We start from the raw sequence: 11,858 nt of genomic DNA, 5'->3' as shown, positions 1-11,858 counted from the left end.
GTTGGTCCCGAGAAGAAGAAGAAGAAGAAGAAGAAGAAGAAGAAGAAGAAGAAGAAGAAGAAGAAGAAGAAGAAGAAGAAGAAGAAGAAGAAGAAGAAGAAGAAGAAGAAGAAGAAGAAGAAGAAGAAGAAGAAGAAGAAGAAGAAGAAGAAGAAGAAAGAAGATTAAAGCCGCAAGCGGCATCCAACGGCCCTCGCAGGCTGCCGGCCTTCCGACTCTGCGCTTTCGACTTGATAAAGATGGCGCCCTTATTGTGTGTTGAATTAAAAAAGAACTTGACAGACGGCGACACATTGGACATGGCCAATCCAGTGCCGCACAGAGACCGTGACACTTGGAATAAAAATATGGATAAGTTTTGATGCTCCGCTTGTGTAGATGATTTTCCCCAAATATAAGCTTGATCGAGCTATTGCCCTTAGAGGAGTTTGTTAAAGTGTGAAGCGTAAATGTGAACATTTCAGAGATTTCGCTGTTTTCCCATTTCTGACATATATTTGCAGGTCCGCCACACAGAGACCGTAGCACTTAGAATCAAAATATGGACAAGTTTTGATGCCCCGCTTGTGTAGATGATATTCTCCAAATATGAACTTGATCGGACAATCGCCCTAGGAGGAGTTCGTTAAAGTGTGAAGCGTAAAAATGTGGTGATTTGAGCGATTGTACGATTTTCCCATAAGGATAACATGGGATATTTCTGTCATCGTTACGGTTACGCCGTACAAAATATGACTTTGGCTCTCATACTTTTATGATCAGGATGGCAAATTAGAATTTTGTTCAAAATATCATGTCATTTGGAAAAACTCTATTGTTTATAGGCCACTCTGAAGGCCAAATAGTCAGAATTCTGGGAAACGTTTGCGGCTCCGTCGCACAGAGACCGTAAAAGCTATCCTTAAAATTTGGATAACTTTAGATGCACCACTTGTCTAGAGGACGTACACCGATTTTGAGGTCGGTGGGCAAAACGCACTAGGAGGAGTTCGTTAAAGTGTGAAGCGTAAAAATGTGGATATTCGAGAGATTTAGCGGTTTTCCCATAGGGATAACATGGGAGGTTTATGTCATCGCTACGACTACGCCGTAAAAATTAAGGCATTTGTCTGATTGGCTTTTTTGATCGGGACGCCAAAATAGAATTTTGGGTAAAGTTTAGAAAATTTTGGTAAAACTAATTTTTGACCTTCAATGTTAATTTAAAGGTCACTCTGTAGGGGGCGCTATCGCGCCCATTTCAATTTGGTCATCATAAACTGGTCCAAACTAGAAAGTTGAACAACTGATTCAAATTTGGTCCTAATCGGACTTGTTTTGATCAAATGGGAAAAATTTTTAGATCTGCAATATCCCAAAATAAGTTGTCCAACTTTGCGGCTCCGCCGCACACAGACCGTAAAAGGTATCTCAAAAAATTGGATAACTTTAGATGCCCCACTTGTTCAGAGGACGTACGCCGATTTTGAAGTTGGTGGGCAAAACGCCCTAGGAGGAGTTCGTCAAAGTTTGACTTGAACAAAATGGCTAACACAGCGTGTTTTCATTTTCAAAGGAAGATGGCGGCCATAGGGTAAGTCTGGGGGCGTGGCCACAATAATATTTGTTTTTTGTCCTCACAAGAGGAATGCGTGTCCCGAATTTCGTAGCTCTACGACAAAGTTGACCTCGGGGGGTCTCCCATAGGCGCAATGTATTTTGACTTTTGTCGGTGGCGCTGTCGCGCCATTTTTTTAGGAAAAAAAAAATGGCCCAGAAAAAACAAAATTTTTCGCCGATTCTGAATTTTGGGCAAAGTTTGGTGAGTTTTTGAGCATGTGCAGGGGGTCAAATTAGAGTTCAAAGCGATGAAGAACAAGAAAAATTAAAGCCGCAAGCGGCATCCAACGGCCCTCGCGGCCCGCCGGCCTTCCGACTCTGCTCTCTGCATTTTACAGAGATGGCGCTAACGCAATTATCTAAGAACTAAGACAGCGACACATTGGACATGTGGACAACCAGTGCAAATGAACACAAATGTCGGTCAAATATGCAGCTCCAGCGCACAGAGACCGTGACACTTGGAATAAAAATATGGATAACTTTTGATGCTCCGCTTGTGTAGATGATTTTCCCCAAATATGAGCTTGATCGAGCTATTGCCCACAGAGGAGTTCATTAAAGTGTGAAGCATAAATGTGAACATTTCAAGGATTTGGCGTTTTTCCCATTTCTGACATATATTTGCAGCTCCACGGCACAGAGACCGTAGCACTTAAAATCAAAATATGGATAACTTTTGATGCCCCATTTGTGTAGATGATTTCCCCAAATATGAGCTTGATCGGACAATCGCCCTAGGAGGAGTTTGTTAAAGTGTGAAGTGTAAAAATGTGGTGATTTGAGCGATTCTACGATTTTCCCATAAGGATAACGTGGGATGTTTCTGTCAACGCTACGGTTACGCCGTACAAAATATGACTTTGGCTCTCATACTTTTATGATCAGGATGGCAAATTAGAATTTTGTTCAAAATACCATGTCATTTGGAAAAACTCTATTGTTTATAGGCCACTCTGAAGGCCAAATAGTCAGAATTCTGGGAAACGTTTGCGGCTCCGTCGCACAGAGACCGTAAAAGTTATCCTTAAAATTTGGATAACTTTAGATGCCCCACTTGTCTAGAGGACGTACACCGATTTTGAGGTTGGTGGGCAAAACGCACTAGGAGGAGTTCGTTGAAGTGTAAAACATAAAAATGTGGTAATTTGAGAGATTTGGTGGTTTTCCCATAGGGACAACATGGGAGGTTTCTGTCATCGCTACGACTACGCCTCAAAAATTTAGGCATTTTTGTGATTGGCTTTTGTGATCGGGACGGCAAAATAGAATTTTGGGTAAAGTTTAGACAATTTTGGTAAAACTAATTTTTGACCTTCAATGTTAATTTAAAGGTCACTCTGTAGGGGGCGCTATCGCGGCCATTTCAATTTTGTCATCCTAAACTGGTCCAAACTAGAAAGTTTAACAACTGATTCAAATTTGGTCCTAATCGGACTGGTTTTGATCAAATGGGAGCAATTTTTAGACCTGCAATATTCCAAAATAAGTTGTCCAACTTTGCGGCTGCGCCGCACACAGACCGTAAAAGGTATCTCAAAAAATTGAATAACTTTAGATGCCCCACTTGTTCAGAGGACGTACGCCGATTTTGAAGTCGGTGGGCAAAACGCCCTAGGAGGAGTTCGTCAAAGTTTGACGTGAACAAAATGGCTAACTCAGCTTGTTTTCATTTTCAAAGGAAGATGGCGGGCATAGGGTAAGTCTGGGGGCGTGGCCACAATGATTTTTTTTGTTCGTCCTCACGAGAGGAATGCGTGTCCCGAATTTCGTAGCTTTACGCCAAAGTTGACCTCGGGGCGTCTCCCATAGGCGCAATGTATTTTGACTTTTGTCGGTGGCGCTGTCGCGCCATTTTTTAACGAAAAAACAAATGGCCCAGAAAAAATCAAATTTTTCGCCGATTCTGAATTTTGGGCAAAGTTTGGTGAGTTTTTGAGCATGTTCAGGGGGTCAAATTAGAGCTCAAAGCGATGAAGAACAAGAAAAATAATAATAATATTTTTAGCAAAAACAATATAGCCGTTTCCACTATAACAACAAATGATACATCGTTTGAAAGCTCTAAGCCTTCCCGATGCCGTCATGGGGTGGAATCATCATTACGAGCGCTTACGCGCTCGTCACTCCCTATTCCGTCGGGATGCCCCGCCCACTCCCCATAGACTTCCATTGATTTGAGCAGATACTAGCATGACCCATGCCTGCGGCATGGACTCTCGCGTACGGGACGATGCCAGGAGGGTTTTTGGAGGAATGCAGCGCTTCGCGCTGCTGTTGTCAACAATGAGTGAATGGGCTACGCCCATTCACTCATTGTTGACTATTTCTGTCATAGCAGGAGTAAGTATGCATGATCCATGCCTTCGGCATGGGCTAGTTCACTGTACTTGCCAGGGGCGACGGGGTACCAAACATGCGGGCTGCGCAGTTGCAACGCTGCCTTCGGCAGCGTTGCGGGAGCAATAGGCCCTCCGCCCTGCTGGGGCTCGGGCCTAAATATTCCGATGCGAAAACAATGTTTCCCATTTTTCAAATATCATAAACTATACATTTTCGGAAAGCGCTCGCGCTTTCCTACCTCATGGTGTGGGTCCCTGGTCACTGACGGGTACTTTCGTTAATTTTGAGTGGGCTCCGCCCACTTTGTGTTTTTGGCCCTCTATACAGTAATAATGTTAAATTTTTGCATTACATGTTTATATGAACGGAACATGCAAGAGATGGGGAACGTATTCGTGAGCTACTTAGCGCAAATGAGTGCTTTATATGGGGATGACGACCGCTTTGCGGTCGTCATCTCAATGTAAAGTGCTCGTTTAGTGCGCACTTTTGCACGGGCTTCGCCCGTTTACAACAGTAATGTTCCATTTTCCTACTACTAATTAGTCTGCACGGGGCGTGCATGAGTGAAGGAGTGCGTTAGTGAGTGTTTGGAAGTGGGCGAGCGCTTCGCGCTCGATTTCGTGCGCACTACGTGCGCACTTTCGCAGCCGTGCTTCGCACGGCCTTACGAGATTAATAGGCCTCTCGCCAGCTTGTGGCGCTCGGGCCTAAAAACACCAATATTTGTGTTGCTGCTTCCATTCCACATTTGTTAAAGGCGCAATGGACGATTTTTCGGCGATTTGAGAACGCAAGCGGAAGTGCACATGCCACTCCCCCGTGCAAATGCCACTCCCCCTGCGCATGCCACTCCCCCGTGCTCATGCCACTCCCCCGTGCTCAAGCCACTCCCCCGTGCACATGCCACTCCCCCGTGCACATGCCACTCCCCCGTGCACATGCCACTCCCCCGTGCTCATGCCACTCCCCCGTGCACATGCTCATGCCACTCCCCCGTGCTCATGCCACTCCCCCGTGCACATGCTCAAGCCACTCCCCCGTGCACATGCCACTCCCCCGTGCACATGCCACTCCCCCGTGCACATGCCACTCCCCCGTGCTCATGCCACTCCCCCGTGCACAAGCCACTCCCCCGTGCACATGCCACTCCCCCGTGCACATGCCACTCCCCCGTGCACATGCCACTCCCCCGTGCTCATGCCACTCCCCCGTGCGCATGCCACTCCCCCGTGCGCATGCCACTCCCCCGTGCGCATGCCACTCCCCCGTGCTCATGCCACTCCCCCGTGCACATGCCACTCCCCCGTGCACATGCCACTCCCCCGTGCACATGCCACTCCCCCGTGCTCATGCCACTCCCCCGTGCACATGCTCATGCCACTCCCCCGTGCTCATGCCACTCCCCCGTGCACATGCTCAAGCCACTCCCCCGTGCACATGCCACTCCCCCGTGCACATGCCACTCCCCCGTGCACATGCCACTCCCCCGTGCACAAGCCACTCCCCCGTGCACATGCCACTCCCCCGTGCACATGCCACTCCCCCGTGCACATGCCACTCCCCCGTGCACATGCCACTCCCCCGTGCTCATGCCACTCCCCCGTGCACATGCCACTCCCCCGTGCACATGCCACTCCCCCGTGTGGACTGATAAAACACACACGTGCGTTTGTTTATTAGCGCAACGGATCACATCGCATCTCTCGTCTCCCGTAGATTTCTGTCCACTTCTGCGTCAGCTCGAACTGTCTTTCTCCGTCTTCATTTTGCCCCGTACACTGAGGGAACTATATTATGATAGATCCATGCGCTTAGGCACGCGGAAACATGGGGACGAGCCTGACGCGGCTGCAGGTGAGCGACAGGAGCGTTTTATGATTGACACGTGGCAGGACTAATGATTTATCCACGCCACAAGGAAATATGATAAAAAAAAATTGCTGAAAAAAAACGTCCATTCCACCTTTAAGTTTGGAATGACTTTTACGTAATAGGATTGTTAAAAATATTTACCAATAAAGTATCAAACCTAGATTAAAAAAGATGAAATGAGACACATTTTGTCATTTTGAAAACAATCTTACCATTTATCAAACGTAAAAAACCACATAGTAAATTAAAAATGACATTATATTTCATAACATTATGACTATTATGATGGGAAAAGGCCGTAGTCTAGCATCATTGTACCTATGGAAATAAAGTTTCATTTCCAGGTGATCTGCACAAATGTAGTGGCTCATAATTGCAGAAGTCAAACTTGTATGAAAAAAAAAGAGATTTTTCTCACTTGTATTAACAGAAATTTATTAACATTAATATGCAGGAATGAGACCTTCTGTGTATACATGGCGCAATCATCTTATGTACATTATTTTGGAGACAGTACACATCTTGGTGGAGGGGAAGTGGACAGGGGAAATGACCCTTCTGGAGGAGCCAATGTGAAACACTATTAAGTTAAAAAGGCTTTTCTTTTCTTTTTTAACTTAGAAATATGGCAATCCCCAGTTTACCAGTAAACAAAAAAACGACGCCTTTTATCACACAATGACTTTTATGTACAATCTAAGAAGTATTTCACACAAACCAAGGGGTCACACTACCACAGAGCCAGGCTGGGGCCACTTGATCTGCAATAGTATTATATAGAAGAGTACCATGTCAGACAATGGCAACACTTTGTATTTGGGTCAGAGATTGCTCCACGCTTCACTCACTGCAATGACATCCACGTCCAAAATGAACATCACCATTTGAACATGAAATCATTTTGAATCCACAGATTGGGTAAAAATAGTTCAAGATTCATAACATTTGAATCCTATTAATTATTATCGTTTTCCCCTTAATGCAAGTGTTACCAAGACAACAATCAAATGATGGGGCAATCGCCTCCTTCAATGCAAACCTGTTCTTTCTTTAGCTTATACCGCTTTTTAAAGCTCATTGCACTTCACCCACAGACAGACTTTGTGTCTTAGGTTTATATAGGATTATTTATATCTGTGCGGCAGCTCAACACTTCCTGATGTGTCTTTTTGCCACTTTCAGTGGCCTGTTAGGTAGTCCTGGGTTGAATCAGAAGCAAAAGAGTCTGCGTCTTCATTGTCCGAGTCCTCGCTGCTGTCGTCTGCAGCTGCTTCTCCCGACAGAGCGATTCGAGCGTAGTCATCGGTATCGATGGACTTACAGAAGTGGATGGCATACTTGAGTTTCTCCTCCAGGACCTGTTTGCATGAGTACCTCGGCAGCTTCAGCAGGAAGAAACATGTGTAGGACTCGGGCAGGAAGTGGTCAGGAGGGTTGTACTTGTCCAGCACCTGAACACAGAAAGTAATGAGTATTCTCTTCAAGCCCAACTTTTGTAAAAGAGACTCAGTCTCATTGGGACTTTCCTTGTTAAATAAAGATCAAATAAACCAACTACTAATAGAAAGTTTAAAATACAAAAATATTGCTTAACAAATAAAAGGATAATGTTTAGATGTCCACATGAGGGAAATACTACGTCGGATTGAACTGTTTTAAAGCTCATATAGTTTCTCCAGCTGATCCATTCAAAAAGCCGACTCAATCTCAATTCGTTCCTTACCTGGTTAAATAAAGGTTAATGAAAGAAACAAAAGACCAAATTGACATTTTGCACATTTCTATAGATCTTTAAAAAAAAAAAAAAAAAGAGTGCTAAAGTAATCCTACTTTGTTTTTGTTTTTTTAACAGATTTTTTTAGCCCATTGGCTTTACAGGTCAGGACAGCGTAGTGTGAAATGGGGATGAGAGTTGGGAGGACATGCAGGTTTCAACTCATGACCTGAGCGTGGCAAATTAGCCCCTCAAAACACACATCATGTTGTACTTTCTGCAGTAACAGCCAGTGAAGCCATGACCCTGTGGTTCTCACCTGGACAACAAAATCCCGCCCTCTGAAGTCGGCGATGGTCCGGGGCAGGCGAGTGCGGCCCCAGACAAACCTCAGGAACAGGGACCTCTCAGTGTTGGAGAAGGACTCCATGACGTCCCAGAACCACTGGATGAGCGGCGCTGTGGGCTCCACCCCCTTGTACGTGGCCACAGACTTGAGCAGGTGGAGAGGGATGTCTGGGCTGCCACACACCTGAGGAGCAGTTCACAGTCAAACAAGCAAATACCTTTATTTATTGGCATTTTATTCTAATTCTAGTTGGAGGCTTGGTGCAAATGTCAGTGGTTGTTTTGTAAAATTGACTGGTGTTTCCAGTTCAACTAAAGGCCCTTGTGAATACCATGACCCACCATAGTCTCCAGCTCATAACCAGTGAAGAGTGACAACAGCGGGACAGGAACCACTCGAGCCATGCCCTCTCGAACTGCAGAGACCTGCTCATCAAACTCATGAAGCCTGGGAACAAGAGGCAAACATCAGCACACAGTGAACCTTAAACAGACTTCAGTAGATTTAGTCCTTCACCTGTAGTTAATAGCCAGGCGGACGTATTCGGAGCGGTTCTCCAGAGTGATGTGGGAGTATTTGGAGCTGAGCTGGATGTCCTGGCCGCTCGCGTTGGGGACTGTGAAGGGCAAGGTCATTGCCTCAAACTCCTCGGGTGTGGCTTCATAGTCCCGGATGTACATCAGGCCAGGAATAAAGTCTTTATCAACCTAGAGAGATCCACAATAACAATGATCTAGTTAGTAGAACATGTACTAGAAAGACTGAACCCATCAGTGTTGTTCCCGTGAGCATTTGTAAATATTACTCTAGTCTTGTGTTGTATTCCAACCTTTTTAATATCTCAAGGGCAAAGGCACAAAACAAGTGGTGCTCTGTGAGTAAAAGGCCTTTTTCACCGCACTTCAGGAGCTCATGATCAGAGCGTGAGACACAAGTGAAGGTTAAAACATAACCAAGGCTCGACATGAACCTACTCTGAAGCTACAATATGTAGATCTGTACTGTAGGAGGTCTCACTGAGGGGTTTAGTTTAATCTCTGCAGGAATGTATAGAACTGTGCTCAATGGCCCTAATACAGCTTATGGGGTTTGAAATGTTATATAATGTACAACAAAGCATTAATGTGACGTTTCATAACTGTTACAATACATCATATTTGTAATAGTTTAACACATTTTCACTGAGAGGACACTGCTCACACTCCGTACCTCACTGAGGTCAGCGATGGTCAGGTTCATGCCTGCCAGCTGTTTCCACACCGGCTCGGCCAGGTTCAGACTTAAAGGGCTTCCGGTCCGGATGGCGATGCCCAGCAGCACTCCTGCAGCAAGGACACAGAGCATCAGTCACATGAACTCTCAGCTGTCACTAACCAGGGCATAAGTCGTAAAGAAGGAGATAAATACAGAAGAATTCTACAGGTGTTTTATCAGCAGTAATACACGTTTGGTCTTTATTTAGGATTAACACTGAGATGACGTGGATTATACCTAAGAAGCGGAACATGCTCATATGCAGAGCGGACTTGGCAGCAGGGTTCAGCAGGAAACAGTCTCTGTTGGCACCGGATTCATCTCGTCCATTAGGGGTGACGATGAGCAGAGGTGTCAGTGCATTCTGCAGCTCCTCACACATCTCTGCAATGGACTCGCTGTAGCCACCTCCACAGTCATCCACAGACTCCCCTGAGACAAAAACAACATTTTAGAGAAGACACTGAGCATTTGTCTCTTATGGGTGACAGAAAGTTCAAATGCTTACCCACAAACTTGACCTTCCAGACTCGATGGGGGAGCAGCAGGCTGTCGGGGCTGAAGGAACTCATTTTGGCACACATCTGACCAAATACAGACTTAGTCCCGTCTGGACCAGCCAGACCCCCTTTGCTGCGAGAGCGCTTCACCTGCAGAGGGAAAAGAACAAAAACATGGCTTATGAGCAGCCCTGCCCCTCCTCCCGAGGAGGACGCAATGATGTGAATGCATTTTGTGAATGAGACCGCTCTTGGCGCCACAGTAAACCCTGAATGGGACGGAGTAAAGTGAGAATGAAATCTAAAACCTGGTTGAAACCGACTGGAGTACAGCTCTCACACAGATAAATGCCTTTGAGAAAGACAATGTTCAATATTGTACCTGAATCCTGTTGAGCTCCACCACGGGGCCGTGCTGTCGGTCTCTCACCATCGTGGCCTGAACCACTTTTCTGAAAGCTGCTTCCTGATAACACATGGTAGTCAAAGTGTTATAACTAAAGTATATTATATTAAGTGAACACCGTGAACCATAGAGTGTCTATTAAGTCGCACCTTGCCCTGGGAGATAAGGATGCCCCTAAGGGTGTCGACACCCACAGACAGCCCCTGTCCCGTCTGGCCCAGACGGCCCTCCAGGTCGAACATGGGGATACAGGGGCAGAAGAGCTCAGAGATGTGGTGCAGGAGCAGTAGCCGGTTCCTCAAAGCCATGATAGGGATCTCCTGGAGGTGATTGTACTCCATGGGCACCTGAGCCAAGAGAGGAACAAGCGTTTAAGGCTGAGACTAATGATAAAGCATTACTGCCCTCTGCTGGAAGACATTAGCATACAACAAACAGAATATGTAGCTTCGTTGTATTTAGTACCTGAGCAGGGAGTTTCCCAGCATTTGTGGGTTTACTGGTTGACCAGGCCAGAGTGTGGGCAGAGCCACAAGCCACTCTGTTGATTTTCTTGCCCTGAAGTGCCGCCACCAGTCGTGGCCTCTGGATGGCGTTAGTGGTCCCATCTCCAAGTTGACCCTCATCATTGTCGCCCCATGTGTACACCTCGCCTACAAAAGACAGAGGATTGCAAAAAAATAAGAACTCTGATAAAACAGTTGCTAAACTGACCTGGGGTCAGCCCTACCGTCTTCAGTGCAGCAGACACAGTGCAGAGAGCCCGTGGCAATGGCAATGACCTTCTTCCCCTGCAGCCCCTGGACCTGCCGCGGGCGCCGCACATGGTCATCAGAACCGTGGCCAAGACGATGGTAATCCCCTTTGCCCCTTTAGGAATAAATCATGTATTACTGATGATTATTTGACATGCCATATGGCAGTAACGTACCATGTATACACAGAGCCAGACTTTGTGAGAGCCACAGAAAACTGGGATCCACACTCCACTTTAACCACTCCAAGCCCCGTCAGTGAGTCGATCTAAAAACACACAAACAATGAAGGAAAACTCAAATTTGATCAAACATGTCCCAAATGTGCTTTAACTGTAGAAACGAAAACAACTTTCAGCATTTATAAAACACAGTTTTAATCTTAAATATTTGTACTAAAGCCACGCCCCCTTGGCACACGGCAGTGTTGTCCGTTTTACCTTCATGGGTATTTTGCAGCCGTCACTGCCTCCACGGCCCAATTTGCCGTAGTCTCCATCTCCCCAGGACCAGACCATGTCATCGTCTGTGAGACACAGTGTCTGAGCGTCTCCACTGCCACAGGCCACATCGATGACCCTGTGCCCCTGAAGAGCATCCACCTGCACACAGCAAGGAGAGGAACAGATTTATTCTACCGTGTATGGAAATAATCCATTCTGCTTATATCATTGTTTAATTAAATACCAGTTTTGGTTTGAGCTGGTCTTCACTGTCCCCATGACCCAGTCGTCCATAGCGTCCTTTGCCCCAGGTGAAAAGCTCTCCACTGGCCGTGATACATGCGCTGTGCGCCCCTCCAGCTGCAATATCCACCACCTCCACTCCCCTCAAGGACTCAATTACACGAGGACGATCACACGGGCTACGGGCAAGATTACATTTACTGTCAATACACATCTTGGGTACACAGGTTGTCACTAGAATTTGATGTCATATTTTGAGGTTGAACGGCGGGGTGAGAGTTTCATGTAGAAACATCAAGTCAAAAATGCACAGTTTGATATCCCACACACCAAAGTGGCATTTTTCAGGTTATTTTGTGAAATACAAAATGAATACG

At 46.1% G+C, this 11,858-nt stretch overlaps 1 protein-coding gene across 1 annotated transcript in view; it reads right to left on the bottom strand.

Annotated features, from left to right (window-relative positions):
• Positions 1-6,236: 6,236 nt before the first annotated feature.
• The window catches only part of herc2 (HECT and RLD domain containing E3 ubiquitin protein ligase 2), a 59,113-nt gene continuing 53,491 nt past the window's right edge, over positions 6,237-11,858 (bottom strand). The window contains exons 78-91 of the mRNA XM_072438290.1: positions 11,483-11,660; positions 11,236-11,397; positions 10,972-11,063; positions 10,771-10,910; positions 10,506-10,693; positions 10,190-10,387; positions 10,017-10,100; positions 9,643-9,784; positions 9,372-9,566; positions 9,090-9,202; positions 8,397-8,587; positions 8,222-8,327; positions 7,851-8,063; positions 6,237-7,268 (exon numbers count right to left, since the gene is read on the bottom strand). Of these exons, the coding sequence (XP_072294391.1) occupies positions 6,996-7,268; positions 7,851-8,063; positions 8,222-8,327; positions 8,397-8,587; positions 9,090-9,202; positions 9,372-9,566; positions 9,643-9,784; positions 10,017-10,100; positions 10,190-10,387; positions 10,506-10,693; positions 10,771-10,910; positions 10,972-11,063; positions 11,236-11,397; positions 11,483-11,660 (2,275 nt within the window). The 3' untranslated portion in view covers positions 6,237-6,995. The remainder of the gene's footprint in view (positions 7,269-7,850; positions 8,064-8,221; positions 8,328-8,396; positions 8,588-9,089; positions 9,203-9,371; positions 9,567-9,642; positions 9,785-10,016; positions 10,101-10,189; positions 10,388-10,505; positions 10,694-10,770; positions 10,911-10,971; positions 11,064-11,235; positions 11,398-11,482; positions 11,661-11,858) is intronic.

This window comes from Eucyclogobius newberryi, unplaced genomic scaffold (assembly GCF_026437365.1).
Source record: "Eucyclogobius newberryi isolate DKJ021-1_F unplaced genomic scaffold, fEucNew1.0.hap1 SCAF_9, whole genome shotgun sequence".
In the NCBI taxonomy this organism is placed as follows: domain Eukaryota; kingdom Metazoa; phylum Chordata; class Actinopteri; order Gobiiformes; family Gobiidae; genus Eucyclogobius; species Eucyclogobius newberryi.
This window is presented reverse-complemented; position numbering and strand designations above follow the sequence as displayed.